This window comes from Grampus griseus (assembly GCF_964374135.1).
Source record: "Grampus griseus genome assembly, chromosome: 11".
In the NCBI taxonomy this organism is placed as follows: domain Eukaryota; kingdom Metazoa; phylum Chordata; class Mammalia; order Artiodactyla; family Delphinidae; genus Grampus; species Grampus griseus.
Window position 1 is genome coordinate 34,987,967 of NC_139005.1, and position 20,100 is coordinate 35,008,066.

At 37.2% G+C, this 20,100-nt stretch overlaps 1 protein-coding gene across 4 annotated transcripts in view; it reads left to right on the forward strand.

The window, feature by feature from the left end:
• Window positions 1–20,100, forward strand: part of TMEM117 (transmembrane protein 117) — a 541,860-nt gene that overhangs the window by 86,783 nt on the left and 434,977 nt on the right. For all 4 annotated transcript variants that reach the window (XM_082666768.1, XM_082666767.1, XM_082666770.1 and 1 more), the window contains one exon: window positions 8,185–8,317. In XM_082666768.1, coding sequence (XP_082522894.1) covers window positions 8,185–8,317 — 133 coding nt within the window. The remainder of the gene's footprint in view (window positions 1–8,184; window positions 8,318–20,100) is intronic.

Sequence of the window (20,100 nt, forward strand, 5' to 3'; positions counted from 1 at the left end):
TGGGGGCCATTAACATTTGCCAGAACAATTTCAATAGAGTGTTTGCATTGCAAGTAAGATCTCAGTGAGTGGGGCTGATGAAGCTTACTCTCTCTTGAAGTCTGGATGAGAAGGGAAGTTGAATGGATGGTAGTTCAAGGATATGAGGTCAAGAAAGCCTTGTTTATAGGATGGACTTAAGAGGCTTTAGAGGCAGAGGGAAGAGAACCCGGAGAGTGGGAGAGATTGAAAACACAAAAGAGAGAAAGAATGGATGATGAAGCAAGGCACCAAAAGAGAGGACGGTATGTTTTTAAAAAGGCATACATGGTGTCTTTGCGGGAGGAGCACAAAGAAAAACAGAAGAAGAAAGTAAGAATAACAGAGAAAGTAGATAAGTGGATGAATGTGAGTGGGAAGAAGATTGAAGGAAATCATATTTAGTAGTAGCAATGTTTTCTTGAGGTTGAGACTAAGGTCATATTCTGAGAGTGAAAGAGGCTTAGTAGGAGTTTTGAGATGAAATTTGAAATGGATGTATTAATGTGCAGTGCTGTGGTAGCAGCTGAAGTTGGGGATCGTGATTATGTAGTAGCTTATCAACCCATTTGTGTAGCTTTTTCCACAGAAGTTTACTGAAATTGGAGAAAACAAATTGTAGCTCTGAATCAGAGTTGGGGTTTTGAAGGGCAAGTATAAAATAAACCTGGGGTGCACAAGAAACAAGGGTGCTGCGGAAAAGGAAGTCTGATAAGGACACAGGAGCTTCATGCTGAGTAGGAGGGAATAGATCTCAGGAGGTAGTTAATTTATGGGGAGAAAATGAGGAGGAGGTGAAGCTTGAAGAACAGCAGGGCTCACAGGGTGGGTGCGGTAGGCACCAGATTTACAAAGACAGAGAGCTTTTAGTCATACAGTGGAATATTGTTTGTTGATTTGTTTGTGTGTCCCTTCCTTTTTAATCTATTGGGCAAATATTTATTTATTTAAGACATTCTATGTGTCAGTGCCATGGGGACACCAGGGGAGGAAGACAAATATGGCCTCACTGTGTTGCAGCTTGTAGACAGGTGTGGTGCACGCACAGTAGACAGCAAACTAGACAGTCTTGGGCATTAGGTCTTTGAGATTGAGTGGTCTGAGTAATGACTACATCACTGCCAACAAGATGTGTTTTCCTGCATATTTTACTTGTAGAATTTTTCTTTTGGAGGACTTGAGGACAGGTCTTAATTTTCCTTCTAGAATCTGCCCATCAGTATTTCATCCAATATAAATAGTTTACCATGTGTTTTGCTGAGTACTAGGGACATTAAAAAAAAAAAAAGAAGTAAAGATTTCACTTGGGCTATTTCTAACCCCATTTTTTCTTACCATCTCAGGGCCTTTTATTCACTGGTCATCTTGTATCTGGTAAGACAATGCTAACTACAGTAATAAAACCCTACAAAACATAGAATTGACTACATCTCAATTGAATTTCTCGCTCACTTAAGCCCAAAACATGGCAGGCACCTCTGTTCCAAGCAGTGATTCAAGGACCCAGGGACCTTTCATCTTAGGGCTCTACATTTTTCAACTTGTTTGCCATACTTGCCTTGCATTTGTGGGTCAATGTAACGCTAGGGAACTAATTTCATCTGGCTCTAGGAGTGGAGCATGTGACATAGACTTAGTTAATCATTGCTTTTCATAACTCTGGCTATGGTGATTGGTTCAGGACCCAAACAAGCCCAAGTAGATTTAATCACATGACTTCTCAAGAAATGCTAGGGCAGAAGCAGTATGCTTTCCTCCCCAGACAAAAATGAAGACATATTCGTCAGGATTGCTACAGTCATTTTAGGGTTACAAAGAGTATGTATGAATGTGCTGGAGGAGCTGGCTGAGATGGGACCCCACCCTGAAGGAACAGGGCTGGAAAATGCAGATAAATCAAACCTTGGTCATATTGTCTGAGTGCTGGATAAAGCCTTTCTTGAAGTCATATTATTGTTTAGTTAAACTAAATCTACATTAGTTTCTAAACATTTATAGTAAGGAGAAAACTATTTTTTGTTCAGGGAACAAATATCCTTGTTAGGAAATATGAGAAGCCTGTAGACTTATAGTTTAAGCTGGTATTAGTTTTTTGTTTGTTTTATTTTTCATTTTTGTTTTTTAATTTAAAAATGATATTTACTTATATCTTTTGTAACACTGTTTTCGGAGCACATCTGAAGTCCAAGTGTTCCGTAGTGATTAAAAGCAAGGATTTGGAACCATTGTTTTTGTTATTTGCAACAGAAAATATTCTTACTGGTATGTTAAATGCCTGCTATGCTGATTTTGACTGCTTTTTGACCCCAACAAATTAAATATATTCCTTTAAATAACTGCAGATTACATTTGTTTCTTATGTATATCTATGTATACATTAAGTAGTTGCATGTACACATTATGTATACATTATAATGGGCTGCATCATATGTAGGATATTTTGCAGCAGAAGACTTAATGGATAGTAGTGTTAACTTCAGTTTAGCGTCCTCTTGAGGAAAATGCCTGCTTTCATATTTCCTGGTCAGGGTAGTATGTGAAATGCCATACATTTCCCTCTAAATTAAATAAATCTTGCTTGGACTTCCCGCTCATCAAGGTGAACAGAGAGTACAAAATTGGTAATATTTTAGATCATCTTTTTTATATCTAAAGTTTAAAGCAGTCCCAGGGCTTATAGAGGTCCTGGAAACAAATCCTTGAGTCTGCATTTACCTGTCTTCCCCTCTCCCATTGCTGCTTGGGTGATGGTCTTCTGCCTCTTCTTTAGCACAATGGTGCCACCTAAGAGAGTGTAGGTTTGCAACCTCAGGAACTTCCTGGGTGAAATCTTAAACTGGCCCCGTTCTTGGAGGGAAAGGACAGACCAAAGAATGAGACAGACTGCTCCAGATTGGTAGGTTTAGCAAGCAAATGAACTTATGTATGAGGTTTGTCTTGAGTGGCTGCAAGACAAGTAGATCTCTATACCTGCCCACCAGGGTCAAAAGTTTATACAGAGGCCTTAACTGGGTTCGTCACATATTCTGTGCAGATGGTCTCAATAATACATTGCTCTCTCAAGACTGTCTTCTTGAAAACGGTCCCACTGGGGGTGCAGTGGGCAGAATGTACATTCCAAGGCCAGGGGTGGGGGTGAGGAACCTCTGATTGCCCGGGTCCAACTCCTGGGTCAGCCAGCTGTCACGCCCTCTCGATGACCTCCACCATCCTAACCAGGTCACTGTGTTCCTAACGAAGATGGGCGGCTGCTCTATTGGCTCCTTCCTTTGGGGCCAGTTCAGTCTCCTTACCTGAATTCCAAGGCCATGACCCTTGATACTTTGGCCTTCACCAGCATCCATGGAATCAAACCCAAATGAGGTTCTGTCACCTTGGAGGCCAAAATCTTTGTATCCTCAGTGAACCTAGACACCCTCACCCTATTTAATCTTGCCTTAACAACTTCCCAGGAGTACATTAATCTCTTCCCTGGAAGCACAAACACTTCTACTCCTTCTCCTCTGAGATTGTCTCGTTTATTTCTTTGTTCAAGGCCTCTTTGTGAAAATTATGCCTGAAGAAAAGGAACCCAGAACTTAGCATAAAAGTCTGGCTGTGAGGTACAAAGGAAATGTTCCTTTCTATTATTTTGCTGATGAGAACACAGCAGCAAAAAAGCCAAGAAACCGAGTAGTCTCTCCGTAATTCTCTTACACTCATCTACCTCTGTCTCCCACAGTATATGTGAGCTCATCATATATTTTAAAATATGCTTTTAGGTCATTATCCTTGTTAGAAACTTATGACATCTTAGTGGTTCTAAACCTACTGTATCTCCAGGAAAGATTCTGAGATTCTAGGCTATTTCAGTTTACTTTAATCAACATTCGTAACAATTAATCCCTGTGCCCTCCATCCCTAACCTCCAACACAGATATAGGCTTGTGTACCACCTTGACGCTTCGGGTTGTTTTAAGATTTGTTTTCCAATTACCCTGACCATATCAAAGATTATAGTCCATACAGTGCAAGACGGATTTTATTAGTAACATAAACATACACTCAGATTTACAAATATATCTATGATTAAAATAAAAGTCGTTATCACCTTGTCAGAAATGTACCCCTCCTAGTGATGTCTTTTACCTCTGTTGACCTATGAAGACTGTTTTCACTCAGTTATCTCCTGAAACTCCTCTAAGGTGTTAAAAAAACCTCTGAATTCTGTGACCTATAGGAAAAGTGGCGTATAACTTATTGTCCAAACCAGTGCACTTCAGAAAGGAAGGGGGCACTATTAATAATTATTCTAGGACAACAGTTATAAGCCACTGATGTCCCAGGGAAACCAAATATATGGTCACACTGCAGGGGAGGAGATAGTGCATTTTCATGTGACATCCTGGGGTAACTCTGAGGTTCCTAGTTTGATTAGATTGCATGGGGAGTCAGCTGATGGCCATCTGTGTATACAGCTTTCTGTCATTAAGATGGACACTCAATGAGTTAAGTTGAAGTAGCTTATGGGAAAAATTTTTAATGTGATTTGACTCAACATTTGGGTCACACCAGTTCTGGCCTTAATATATTGCAGTACTTTTATTGTGTGTTTCAAGTGAATTGCAAGCCGTGTTAACCTGCCATTTTGTTCTAATGACTCTAATGACTGAAATTAGTGCCAGGCAATGAGTTTGGCAATGACAGCATAAATGGTACTGTCACATTTCTCATTTTACTAACTCTGTATTATTTCAGCCATGTACAGTTAACCCACTGTATTTTATTTGCAAAGCACTCTTAAGTCACCAGCATTATTATCTGACTTTTAAAGTACATCCATTAGTGAATTTTTTGACATATGCATATGTTAAGAAAGAAATTCGCATTTAAATTTTCCAAGAACTCTAATTGCTGGTCTTAGCAGTTCTTCAATATCAACTGCTGAATTAAATAAATAGGTCAAGGCTGAAGGACTTGCAGCAAAGGGAACATTGAGTCAAATCAGTCTAAAATAAGATCACATTTTCATCAAATATCCAAATGATGGTTGACTGTGAACACTTCCTACCCTGCTCACAGCTGTATCTCCAGCACCTAGAACCACAGCTGGCATGTAAGCACACATTTAATATTTGCTCAGTAAGCACACATTAAATATTTGTTCAAAGAATAAATAATATTCTCTACAGCTTGCTTTAAGATATTCATGGCATGGGTTTTTTACTCTCAAGCATTCTGTGTTAAATATCTATTTATAATATTGCTGTCAATGTGTTGTGTGGAGACGTGCAAATCCCTGGCTTTCTATAATTATTGATTCAGTTAATCAACAAGTTCTGTAAGGCTGTAATTTGCAGCGTTAGTATCCTTTGCTTCAGTAGAACATTTTCCACATTCTTCTTTCAGTTATAATTCACATTCCCCCTGACTTTCAGATTTGTCCTTTGCTTCTCTTGTGCAGGCCAAGAAACCAGATAATGTAACCAAATCCGTTTTTGCTCCATTTAAAGTTCTAGCTAGGGTAGTGTTTCTGTGAGCCTGGTTTCCAAATGAAATCTGAAGTGCTATTTTAATGAAAGAAAGGGACAAGGGAAAATTAGTAGTTAAATCTTAAAAGATGATTTCTTCCTATGCTCAGTAGCCTACATGAGAGCTACTATCTGTCCCTAGAGAGAGACCATTTACAGATGGAAATATACATATTTTCCCCATACCTTTAACATATCATCAAAAAAAGGGAATATTTTCTCTAGTGAGAAATTTTATTGTTAAGGTTTCAGGCCTACCCTATTTGAATTGTAGTTCCTATATGTGAATCATCTCCTTCATCATTATTTAGATAAACTTTCTCTTAGGAGAAGCCAGGGTGACCTATGTTTATTTTTTTCTTAATCCTGTTTTTTTTTTTTTAAATCTTTCGCACCTTTCAGGATACTAGTGCTCTCAGTTCTCTTTATCATAAATCAAAATATTTATCTGGACTGATTATGATACTAGTAATTTTTACTTTAGTGTTCATCTTAATACATTTTCCTCTTTGAAGTATTTGCATTTTAACATTCTTTTTTTCTTTTTTTATTGAAGTATAGTTGATGTACAGTATTATATGTTACAGTATTATACATTGTTTCACAATGTTTAAAGGTTAGACTCCACTTATAGTTATTATAAAATATTGGCCCTATTCCCTGTGGTTTACAATATATCCTTGTAGCTTATTTTATACATAATAGTTTGTACCTCTTAATCCCATACCCCTGTATTTCCCCTCCTCTTTCCTTCTCCTCATTGGTAACCGCTAGTTTGTTCTCTATAACTGAGTCTGCTTTTTTTTGTTGTTATATTCACTAGGTTGTTTTAGTTTTTAGATTCCACATATAAGTGACATCATACAGTATTTCTCTTTCTGTCTGACTTATTTCACTTAGCATAATACCCTCTGAGTCCATCCATGTTGTTGCAAATGGCAAAATTTCATTCTTTTTTGTGGCTGAGTAGTATTCCATTGTGTATATACACCACATCTTCTTTATCCATTCATCTGTTGATGGACACTTGCTTCAGTACCTTGGCAATTGTAAGTAATGCTGCTATGAATATTGGGGTGAATGTATCATTTTGAATTAGGGTTTTTGTGGGGTTTTTTTTTGATATATACCCAAGAGTGGAATTGCTGGGTCATGTGGTAGTTCTGTTTTTAGATTTTTGAGGAACCTCCATACTATTTTCCACAGTGGCTGCACCAATTTACATTCCCACCAATAGTGTACAGGGGTTCCCTTTTCTCTGCATCCTCACCAACATTTGTTATTTGTGTTCTTTTTGATGATGGCCACTGTGACAAGTGTGAGATGATATCTCATTGTGATTTTGATTTGCATTTCCCTTTTTTTGATGATTAGTGATGTTGAGCATCTTTTCATGTTCCTGTTGGCCATCTGCATGTCCTCTTTGGAAAAATGTTTATTCAGGCCTTCTGTCCTCTTTTTAATCAGGTTGTTTGTGTTTTTTTGGTGTTGAGTTGCATGAGCTGTTTATATATTTTGGGTGTTAACTCATTGTCCGTCATATCATTTGCAAATATTTTCTCCCATCCAGTAGGTTGTCTTTTCGTTTTGTTGATGGTTACCTTTGCTGTGCAAAAGCTTTTAAGCTTAATTAGATCCCATTTGTTTATTTTTGCTTTTATTTCCTTTGCTTTAGGGGACAGATCCAAAACAATATTGCTACAATTTTATGTCAGAGTATTCTGCCTGTGTTTTCCTCTATGAGTTTTAGGGTTTCCAGTCCTACATTTTGAACTTTAATCCATTTTGAGTTTATTTTTATATATGGTGTTAGAGACTGTTCTAGTTTCATTCTTTTACATGTAGCTGTCCAGTTTTCCCAAGCACCACTTATTGAAGAGACTGTCTTTTCTCCATTGTATATTCTTACCTCCTTTGTCATAGATTAATTGGCCATCCTTTCCAATTTTAGCCATTGTCTTTCTAAATGGAATTTTAGGTATCAGGGTAGAAATTATGTTTTGCTAGGAGCCATACCAACTCCATAACACATGCACACGCCACCAGGCCCCACACACCCCACAGACTTGGGCACCAGCCTGTATGTGGTTATGATATTTTAGCTAAGAGTAATGCTAAGCCTTCTGTCTCTTACGACAGAAACTTTATTTTTACTGTCCATGTTTTCATGTACCTTTAACAACTGGATCTTCTTATAAGTGAAGTATGACTTGGTTTTATCATCTGGCCAGTATTGGGAATGGGTCTATGGAAGCAAAAGGCAATTATATGGAATTTATGCAACATCGTTACCATTTGCCTTACTTAAGTAGTTTCAGTAAATGAACCAAAAACATATTTGTGACATAAAAAGTAGCAGGTAATAGTGTTCTAATTAATTTGTTTTCATGCCAGCCTAGTGAATGATTTCTGTATACCAGATTCTCATACTAGTATTGTTTGCTCTAGGATGATGATATGGGAGTTGTCTTGGACTTCACCATTTATGTACAAAAGAGCAAAAAGGACATTAGATAGTGGTTTCACCTGTAAGACAAGTGCTAGGGCAAAGGCTTCAGAGTATTTGTGAGGTAATAGAGATTCACTAAAATAAAGCAAAGCTGTATGGATTTTGAGTTACAGGATACACTGATTTCCAATAATATTTATATTGCAGGTCAGTTGCTTCGGTTAAAAATGTTTCGAGAGGATCATGGATCGTGGATGACAATGTTCTTCAGCACAATTCTCTTTCTCTTCATATTTTCTCACATATACAACACGATTCTTCTAATGGATGGGAACATGGGGTAGGTTGTCTTTCCCCTTTCTACTGTGGTGAGTGTTATATTTGAAACTTGTAAGAATTCAATAATTTTTTAGTTTGTAGTAACCTAAATCTTCGTTACAAATATTCTACCCTAATAGGGATAATCTGTGCATTTTTCTTAAGACATTTAGAGTCTCTTATCCAGAAGCTTATCGCACTTTGCAATACTTATATAGTGTTCCTTATTCTTTAGGTCTTCTCTGTGGAGTAGTTTGAGAGCAGGTAGTAATTTCATTATAGTGACAGACAGTATGAGAATCAGGAAATCTTCTTGACTTGTTTATAATCACACAATCAGTAGAACTGTCCTAAGATGTAGCTCTCCAGGTTTGCAATTACATTGCTCTACAATGCGTGGCTAAATAAAAGTGTTTGATACTGGTGGCATTTTTTTTTTTTAAACTCTCTTGGCAGTTCCAACAGAGAGAGCTTTGTTATAAATGGGCCTTTTTAAAAGTGGGCCACCCTGTATTAAGTCCAAGGTTGTAATCTATACTTATCAAATCACTAATCAAATCACCATGGCATGAAGGTGTGCTAACAAGTAGATTGTAGATTTTTTTTTTAACTTTCTCCAGTTCTTGGTTTGCTCTTTACAAGTTTTAAGGGCAGAATGTAAGGAGAATATCTTAACTGACAGCTTTAAGAATTAGATTAGTGACAATAAGAAACCACTTTAGATACTTGTTGTACACTGAAGTAGTTCCTCTAGAAGGTTTTGATCTATCCTCTCCAATAGATTGGAAAGCTAGCTCGTATCCTTTTCTTCTAAATGTAGGCCAGGCAAGACTGCTGGCCTGTTCCACAGTGCAATTATTTTGATGTTATGTATAGATTTTGTCCACCACTGTTCAGTGCTGAGAGGGATAACTCAATTAAAATTTTATTGTTTTCTTCCCACCATTAAAGAGATGAATAGTAAAAGAAAAGCAGGTACTTCACAAGGTTTATACTTTAGTCCATACTAACAAGTGGCAAATTCAAGAATGTGATTGCAGATCAAATATTCAGGCTTTAGGAAGTTATTAAAATGCTTTGTCTGTAATTATTTCTTGGGCTTCAAATGACGCCATTCCTACTGGATCTATTTTTCAATGGTGGAGTTACAGATTCTAACCCATAGCTAGTCAGAATAAGCCTCAGCCTTGGAACAGTGCCTGTATAATGGACCCAGGTAATGGTGTTCTTGGATTTATCTAACACAATCAAAAGTCTCTCTGAGAGGAACTGTGCATTCTCAGCCCTGGGACCAGAAGAGGAAGTGATCCACGTAAAACTTACTCTTTTTAAGCTGTTGCTGGAAATAAAATGTTAAATAGTATATGTACATAAAATATATCCTTTGCTCTGAAGTTGACTTTTCATCTAATTCTACTTTTTTTTTTAATATGGAGCTAATGAGGTCTGTGCTAACCAGAAGTGCTTACTCTGAGGAAAGAAGCAGAATTAAAAATAATAAATTAAATGCAATAATAGATATCCCATGGCACATTGTAAAACAATCAACAGCTAATAACAAAGCTAACCTTAGTGAGAGCTAACAGTTATGGACCACTCAGTAAGAGACACAAATTGTTTCAAACCTCACAATGACCCTCTGCAATAGGTATTTTTATTATCTCCATTTTACAGATCAAGAAACTGAGGACCAGAGAGGTTTTCTCACTTGCCCAAAGTTACATTATAATTAAATCTCTGTTTTAAGCAGTAATAGAGAAGGGGTTGAGCTATTAAGTAGTGAATTCTAGTAATGCCGCCTGCTCTTAAGCTAGCACACATTTGATGATGGTTGATCCTGTTGCTCAATCATCATATGCCTATTAGCCTTTCTTTGTATTTTTATCATTCAAGCTGAATTTCAAAACTGAAAGAAGTAGGAGAGATGTGCAGGAAATAAGAGAAGAGTTAGTCTAGCATTTATGTGTACCTGTCTTAAGTAAAATTGAAGGTGATTGTCTTTTATTCTCAGACTACATAAATTCCATAGTCTTATGTAACTCGAACTCTTCACCAATATGCCTCATCTTTGTTGAAAAGGATTTTTGCTTGAGAGGACATCTTTGATGGTGCTATACTTTTTAAAGAAAAATCCAAAGCAAGGGGAAAATGGTTTATTTCTACACATTTAAAAATTAAATCTCCATTTATAAAAGATGTGTTATCAACAGTTACAACACATGCCATTTGACCTAGTGAGCGCTTTAATGTAGACATGCAAACCTGGAGGAAAATCAGTTCTTAGAGCAGGTGGATACCACTGTGCCTTTGGGGTAGAAGCACCATGTTACCTGAGGCATTGGCCTATCCTGATCAGGGCAGGGAATGATGGAGCCAGAGGGTACAGAAAGGACAACAGGCTGGTTTTATATCAGAGGATTGCTGGTGGTGGAGAGGAATTCTGGCTTCTTTACACTGAATCTGATTTGCATTGGGGATCTCAACCTGTGCTGGTCTGTGGATCTTTCTAGGAATATCGGTCTAGAACCATTCTGAAAAGGATTTCAAGGATTTTCTATGATGGCTAGACTTGTGTTTATGTATTTTAGAACTCCTTTCCAAAACAGAAGCCGTGAGGCCTACAGAGAGTGGATTTAGGATTTAAGAAAGGAAAAAAAGAAGTTTCCCTAGAATGATTTGCTTTTTTCCCTCCCTTTTTCCCCTCAATTTTAGAATTGTTTGTAAATTTAGTCTCAACCAGAGTCCCTTGATCCCTTGTTATGGAGAACAAAGTCCCTAGGTTTATCTGATCAGAACTGATAGTTTTAGCCAGAGCTCGCTTGATAAGAGTCAAGTTGCGTGCTCCTGGAGCTCTCATTACAGTGAGTGCCCTGAAGTGTACACTCACTCATGGCTTCAGCCATCTGTGGGAAGCCAGGCTGAGAGGCAGTGAGATGGAGAGGGAAAGAGAGGAGTTAGAGATGTGCTGAAGGGACCAAGACAATCCCTATTTCCTATACTCGGGAAAGTCTCCTCTCACCTTTGATTCTCCCTCTACACCTCCTGCCACCAAAGTGCTGCTTTATTCTTTAAGTCACCAAGATGAACTCAATTCCTCTTCCATAAATGTGTGAGGTCGTAGATGAAGGTTCTGCTGCAGAGAAGGCTCTCATCCTGGGCAGAGTTTTACATCTAGACATTTTATGAACAACTTCCTTTTTACAAGGTGGCAGACTAGCTAACCTGAAGCTCTCCTCCCACAAAACCTTCAGGAATGCTGAAAAATACAATGCGACTTAGACTTCTTTTCCCTCTTCATTTAATATTGCTTATTTTTATTTTTTAGATGTGATTAACATTGATTGATTGATTGAAATATAGTTGATTGACAATATTATGTCAGTTTCAGGTGTACTGTATAGGGATTTGACATTTGCACACATTATGAAATGATCACTATGATAAGTTTAGTAACCATCTGACCCCATACAAAGTTATTACAATATTATTGACCATATTCCTTATGCTTAATATTACATATCTGTGGCTTATTTATTTTATAACTGGAAGTTTATACCTCTTAATCTCCTTCACCTATTTCGCCCCCATCACTTCCCTCCCCTCTGGCAACAACCTGTTTGTTCTCTGTATCTATAACTCTTTTCATTTTGTTTTGTTTGTGTCTTTGTTTTGTTTTTTAGATTGCATATAAAAGTGAGATCATATGGTGTTTGGCTTTCTCTGTCTGACTTATTTCACTTCGTGTAATACCCTCTAGATCCATCCATGTTGTTGCAATAGCAACGTTTCATTTCTTTTTTTTAAATGACTAATTGTATATGTAATACCACATCTTCTTTATCCATGCGTATATGGATGGACACTTAGGTTATTTCCATATATTAGCTATTGTAAATAATGCTGCAGTGAACATAGGGATGCATATACCTTTTCAGATTAGTGTTTTTATTTTGGGGGGGTAAATACCCAGAAGTAAAATTGCTAGATCATATGGTAGTTCTATTTTTCTTTTTTTTTTTTTTTTTGCGGTATGCAGGCCTCTCACCGTTGTGGCCTCTCCCGTTGCGGAGCACAGGCTCTGGACGCGCAGGCTCAGTGGCCATGGCTCACGGGCCCAGCAGCTCCGTGGCATGTGGGATCTTCCCGGACCGGGGCACGAACCCGTGTCCCCTGCATTGGCAGGCAGACTCTCAACCACTGCGCCACCAGGGAAGCCCCTATTTTTCTTTTCTTGAGGAGCCTCCATACTGTTTTCTATAGTGGCACCAATTTACATTCCCAGCAACAGTGCACGAGGGTTCCCTTTTCTCCACATCCTCCCAATGCTTGTTATTTGTGTTCTTTTTGATGACAGCCATTCTGACAGGTGTGAGGTGACATCTAATTGTGATTTTGATTTGCATTTCCCTGATGATTAGTGATGTTGAGCATCTTTTCATGTGCCTGTTAGTCATCTGTATGTCTGGAGAAATGTGTATTCAGGTCCTCTGCCCTCTTTTAAATCTGATTGTTCTTTTGATGATGAGCTGTATGAGTTCTTTGTATATTTTGAATATTGACCCCTTATCCAATATATTGTTTGCAAATATCTTCTATTTAGTAGATGGTCTTTTCATTTTGTTGATAGTTTCCTTGCTGTGCAAAAGCTTTTTAGTTTGATTTAGTCCCATTTGTTTATTTTCACTTTCGTTTCCCTTGCCTGAGGAGACAGATCCAAAAAAATATTGCTAAGACTTATGGAAAGGAGCATACTGCCTATGTTTTCTCCTGGGGGTTTTATGGTCTCAGGTCTTACACTTAAGTCTTTGATCCATTTTGAGTTTAGTTTTCTATGTGGTGTGAGAAAGTAGTCCAGTTTGATTTTTTTGCTTGTGGCTGTCCAGTTTTCCCCAAACCCTGATAGACTTTTTATAAATGCATAGCTGAGCTTACCCAAAGATAAGGAAAAACCCTGAGGCCAAAAATGAAGAAGGATCTGAACACCAAGGCAGTGAGCCTGTGAAGTGACACTCAGGCAGTGACTCAGGAACTTGAGTTTTAACTTTCACATTTGCATCAGAAACAAGGATCTGGGCTTGTATAAGTGAGAAATTGAAACAGAAGCCTCCACATTAGATGGTCCTGCAAACTGCTACTGAGAAAGGATGGAATGGAAAACATCACTAGCACAGGGAACATGAAGAAGCTTGTCTGACTTAGATTGGGCTTTGGGTAGAACAAAAAATCTTCCAAGAATTCGTAGCCACAGGTGTGGTTTTTATGGTTTTCATGTACATTTTCCTTTGGACTTTAGAACCCTCCACCCCCTGCCCAAGTCTCCCTGGCTGTTCTCTTCTCCCAGTTTCAAGTTTCTCCTTCTCTCTGGAGTACCTCCCCACCCTCAAATAACTTCCAGAATTCCTCTGTTTCCCTATACAGAGCAATTTAGTTCCCTCCAACTTTTGTCCACTTCGATTTATCTGGGGCTTTTCCTTTCATGACCAAAATCATATTAATGCATGTTCCAATCAAAAGGGCCAATACTCTGAGATGAATGCTGTTGACGTCTCAGAATATGAAGGGGCTGCTGCCGTGGCATTTTGCATATTTTAAAAATAGCAATTGTCCTTTCTCTTTTCATTCAGCTGTGTATTTAATTAACTGTCTCTTGGGAGAGAAAAATGAAGATTCTCAAAGAAAAGGGGGCAAAGCAAGCAACCAAGTTAAAATTAGTGTTATGTAGTAATCACGGTTCAACAATACGGTGCCTTGTTTACATACAGGACTGAAGCTTCAAGGCAGCGAGACATAAATAGGAAAGAAACACGAAACCATTTTCCCCTACAGTTACAGGACTTGATTAAAATTGATTCTAAATGAATCTCTCTCCAATTTAAAAAATTTCCTCTGTGTTCACTAGGTGCCTTATAGCCAATCTATTAGAAGTTCTTTATGGATAGAAATGGAGAGCTCTGCTCCCAAGTCCAGATTGAGGACTTTACTGACAGAAACTGAGTGAGGCACATAGGGCTGGGAAGGGTTTTCAGTGTTTGGACACTTCAAACCCCTTTTGATGTTGTCTTTCTGAAGAACTTCTTAGTCATGGAACATTTTAGCATCCATAGTATTACGCCCTAATTTAGGAAACGCTTGCTTGGTCTTTTCAAATATACCAGTCCCCCAAAGGATAACATGTGTGTAATGTGTGAGAAATGAAACGGTGGGAAAGAAAAGCATTTGCACCGTGGTTGAGGCTTATAAAAAGATTCTGAAAGCAGCCACTTGATGGCAGCAAAGGGCATGTTTTCATCACTGTTTCATTGTTATCACCGGCAGGTTTTCTCTCCTTTGAAAAGAAGACTCTTCCTCCTTCTGAATTTCTGAAACTTGGTGTTGAAATATTTGCTCTCTTAGTGTTTAATGGCAATTTTTAAGAAATCCACATAGTGAGCTCTCTAATAAGCACCTCTTTCGTGATGTGCTTGGCCCCCTTTTATGTTCTAAAACAGGTTTAAATAATAGCATATATAAACATCTGTATGTACACATACACATCTATATGTTTATAGACTTATTCCAGTGTTACAAGGATAAATATCGTGTTTCTCACTGAGGAAATTAGACACGACTCACTGATAAAAATTCCTCTATGAACTAGAATAAGTGTCCAAAGAGTGCATACTCTTTAGAGTAGGATATGAAGAAGCTGATGTTTTCTAGTGTCAATCACAAAGAAAAGTTTTATTTTTTCCAGATACAAAGCCTTTTCCAGAGGAGTTTTACAAATATTAATTAATATATCAATATGTGTTAAGTATTGCAGGGACAGAATTTGAGAAATTAAGACAAAGTGATTCAGGCAATTTCAAAAATAAATATTAGTATTCATATTCAGGACCTGAAAAAAATGGAGGTAAGAATTAAGTGATGAGTGTAATGAAAATGGAGTAAATTCTATCTCTTCTGTTTTCTTTCTGATAAGTTTTAGTAAGAACTTGTACGGAGCACTCACTGAATGAGCGCCGTGAGCACAGTGAGTGGGATGTGATAAGGGTGCTCGGTTGAGGAGAGGAGACAGGAGGGAATATTTGAAATGGACACTCTCTTAACATCTAAAATGCATGGCTTTTAAGTACAGAGGTGGCAGCAAAAGCAAGCAAGGAAAAATAAGAAAAACAAGTGAGAGACTGGCCTAGACTACTTGTCTATAGGTTGCATGGAATTGTTCAAGATCTAATAATGCTTTGTAAAGTCCATGTGTACAGCTCACCTAGGCCTTAGCCTGTCGCTCTTTTATCCTCGTTTTTTTTTTTTTTTTGAAAGAATGACCATACTCTGGTCCAACAATGTGTCCATACATTGTATCAGAAAAGACTCTGATTTATAGCTTCAGTTTCTCTTGTCAGGGATGTATGTTTCAGCAGGTTATTTTGCCCAAAGCTGAATTATTCTTTAATGGAAAAAAATCAGGTGAAATTTTACTCCAGGCCATACTTTTTTCTTTACTAAATTCACTACTTTTAAAACCTTCACTAATGCTTTCAGATTCCTTAATCAAACTTTTCCTCTTTCTAGTCACCACTGGTCTAGAAATAGGAGCCCTGGTACATGTTTTTATTGTTAAGAACTGTGATTTTCCTTTGCTTTTGCTCTTCAGTACAAAGTTGGTTGACCTGCTACCACTGTTTATACTGGTAGCTTCATTCTAAGGAAGGAGTGTTTGTGAATTTGTTTTGAAAGATGCTAAATTTATTTTGTGAAATGACAAGAAAAAATTTTAATTGTCTTTAATAATGTTAAACTATACAGTTTTTGTATGACCTAAACTGACAAAATAACTGAAGTACAAATGTATCTATTTAAATTGTAGTAAATGAAAAAAGGGATCGGATGTTACTTTCAGTGGTATGTAATAAAACACCAAATTTAGGGATGGGTAAAGGATGGAGGCCTGGGGCAGGGTTCAGGAGCTGGGGTGGGGAGAAAGCCTAGCTGTAAGTGTTAGTGAAGCCTGGAAGTACTTGAGTCAATGGCTGAAAAGCTTGATTGGCTGCTAATACAAGGCTGAATACAAATTTTGCTAGAGTGGTGCTTTAAATAATTTGTTGGCTTCACTCTTAATTAGGCTAAACATTGACTTGCTTGTACGTTTAATTCACAATAATAGCACAATTAATTACTAAGGCTGGGAGGAAGGGGCAGAGCTGGTTGCCCAGAATGGGCTCGTGAGAAGAAAAGCTGGAAATGAATGGCTGAATCTGGTCAAGACGGCTGACCCAGGGGGGTACTGGGGAGAGGGGGGGAAGGAGGGAGGCTCGTGAGAAAGAAAGGAAGGGAGAAAGGGAGGTGGGGAGAGAGACAGACAGACAAACTTATTTAGCCAAAGGCAGTATAGCACTAGGGCTCCGGTGGCTGCTTTTAATACTATTGGTTGCACGTTACTTGGTTTTGATAGTACAAGGGTAAAATAGCGCAGTGTGCCCAAATTGTCACAGGTTTACTGTTAGTGTTGTCTGCATTGATGAAATTTTAAAACATTAATGAAAAACACAACCAATGTTGCATCCTTATTACTCTATGGCATACATTATCATCTGTCCAGAATCGACATTGATTTGACACACTTAGGAGGTATTCTGTGATCATTGTTCATAGTTGCTTATTTCAGCTCTCTTATTAAATAGTTTATCAGCTTGTTACTGGGGAAGAATTCTGATCCAGGAATGAGATACCTGGGTTGGAGCCCCATCTTAGCTACTTACTGGCAAAAATAACTCAGAAAAGTTAAACAGTTTCCTTTTTTTTTTTTTTTTTAGAAACTGGTCGTTGTGATAGGGTTCTTATTAGTATTAGTGTTATCAGCATCATCATTATTATTATTAATCTGGGGGAAATGCGTGCTTCTAAAGTGGAGAAACAAACTAAATTAAAGATTGCTAAAAATCCTGGTTGCCTTTAGTTTTGCTTGGTATGGAAGGCGATGTGGTGTAGTAGAAACAGCATGGACTTTTGTCCTGACACCCTGTATCTGTGTGACTCTAGGGAAACTACTTCCTGAGCCTGAGTTCCTCCAGCATACAATGGGGATATTGGTACCTACCTTCTTGTTGTTGTGACAATCAGAGATAACAACGTATGCAAAGCAGTTGATGTGGTTCCTGCCATGCCACGAGCTCCTGATAAATGCTAGCTGCTGTTATAATAAGAGAACATTTTAGCTTCTCAAATCTTTAGCTCTCATTAAATATCAGTTGTTATAGTAACAAGTACTTTGGTTAATGTAATGAAATGACATAATTTATGGCAATGATCTTACTACATTATAATCAATTATAATAATTACGATCAATTTCATAAAAAATGCCCAAATCAATGCCTGGCACCAGTAGGTCTTCAATAAGTATTAATTTCCTGTGCCATAAAACATCATACATCATCTTAAATTTATTTGATTTAGGAGTGAATTAGTACATGGAATACGTAGCACCTGGCTCAAATGCTATTGGAACACATCTTTATGAGTGCACATAAGCTATTCTTTCGTTTTTCATCAGTGAAAAGTAAATACAGAAAACAAATATTTCATTAGGATTCAGAAAAGCAAATCAAACACATATTAAGTTACTCAATGATTATCTGCTAATTTTGACCTTTTTGAAAGGAGAGGGAAAATTTGGTGGAATTATGGCTGACATCATGTAAATTAATGACATAGTGGTCTCTCTGTGTGTGCATGTGTGTTGTGTGTGTATCCATTATCTAGAGACTATATAATAATAAACATCTTTAGGTTCCTTCTCAATTCCTGTTCCTCAGTGGTGAACATGCAGGAAATAAATACTTTCCAGACATGAAAAACTGATGTATATGATAACCCAAGGTTCAAGGTTTACCAAAAGTTGTATAGTTAAATAAATTAATAAGAGATGACTCAGCACTAGCTTAGAAGTGACATTTCTGTGACAAGTTATCCCATTTGTAATCTATTAACCCCGTAGTTATTCTTGAGGGATTGATGAAAAGCAGTAAACAGAGTTCTATTGATAAAATATTTCATCATTCAAAAAGTTCCTTATTCTAGTAATGTCAATGGCAGAATAATTATATACACTGCTCTGGCAGCTTGGTTCAGAATGTCTACAACCTCTTTTGCACCAGAGCAAGAGGATAATGACCTTTTCATCGTGGAGAAGAGCAAGCCTGCCTGAGCTCTTCTCAAGGAGAGAATCACATTGAAATCTCTCTGTTTCAGGCTATCATGAGGGTACCCTGACACGCTACATTTTTTTTTTTCTAGAGAAGCAAATGTGCATAATACACTGGATTAAGTTACTGTCAAAAGACACAGAAAAGCATAATAATAATTGCAATATTGAAATTCCTTAGAAATGGGATGCCCAAAGACAGATCCTGATTAAAGCAACATTAAATGAATATTCTTACCTAATTAAAAAAAAACATATTACATCCTTTATAATAAAAGATCAATAATATAAAAAAATTTGAAGAAAGTAAAGGGGTATTAGCTTTTGACTTATATTTTGTAGCCTACATATTTTAATTCTCTCTCCTTAAAATATGTATGTTAAAAGATTAGGAGGATGGTTCTCAGGTATGTTGAAAAGTGTAAAATATTCAACATCATGTGCAGTTAACAGGAAAAAATATATATCACATATAAAACGATTATATTCTTTTAGCAAAAAAATTAATGGATTTGTTTGCTTCAAGACTGTCCATATGCTATATTTAATGTGTATTCTGTTTTTTTGATATATTATAAAATATACATTATATATAATAGTATATATTATTCAGTATACTATTATACACATATATGTATATATGTATAAAATGTTAATTATTAGGTAATCAAATCTATTTATTAATTAAGTCATTTACTTTTATTAGAGAGTTTGATGTGTAAACTTAAAGCTAAGCACCCAAAATAATTCACTGATGATAAAGTTATGAGTAACTACCTAGGGAGAAGTATGTATGTATGTAGTATGCATACATACATATGTATGTATGCAGCAGTATGTATGTACTGAACCTTATAGAGTCATCGTAATTGAATATGTGGATATTCATAAAACTGAGAAATAAGTAAGATTTTGTAGGTGTTAAATGAGTAACAGATGTGATATTTATGTTGGGATTATGTCAAATTAACACATACATAGGGTTCAGAAAAAGGAGAAATCTAAGTCAGCTTCTTAAACAATTTAAGTGTCTGGAGAAGATGGTGTTAATCATCATTTCACTACACCATCTACAGTGGAGTCAGTTTAGGGTAAGTTTATGAAAATTGACCTAAACTAGTGAAGAAGCTAGATTTGTGCACCCATTTGGTGAATTGCTTCCAGGGAATTTACCTATTACTTAGACCCTCAGGCTATGGGACAGTTCTTAATTAAAATTCACAATAGAGGGAATTCCTGATGGTCCAGTGGTTAAGACTCCATGCTTCCATTGCAGGGGGCATGGGTTCAATTCCTAGTCAGGGAAATAAGATCCCACATGACGCATGGCACGGCCGAAAACTAAGTAAATAAAATAAAATTCACAATAGCCATTTCTCCTTGTTTCTTAGGAACAGGGTCTCAGAAAAAGTCAGGCTATTGACACTGTTAATTTCTCTGAGCTTGGCCTCATTGATTAAAAAATACACTTTTTGAGTACTTCCTTTGGGTACCAATCACCAGTTATAGTTTAGAGACTCATCTCCCTGAGATCAAAGAAGTATCCAGAGCTGGTTCAGGAAGCAGGTTACGGACACATTTAATCATAGCCAGACAATGAGTGATGATGGATTACAAAGAT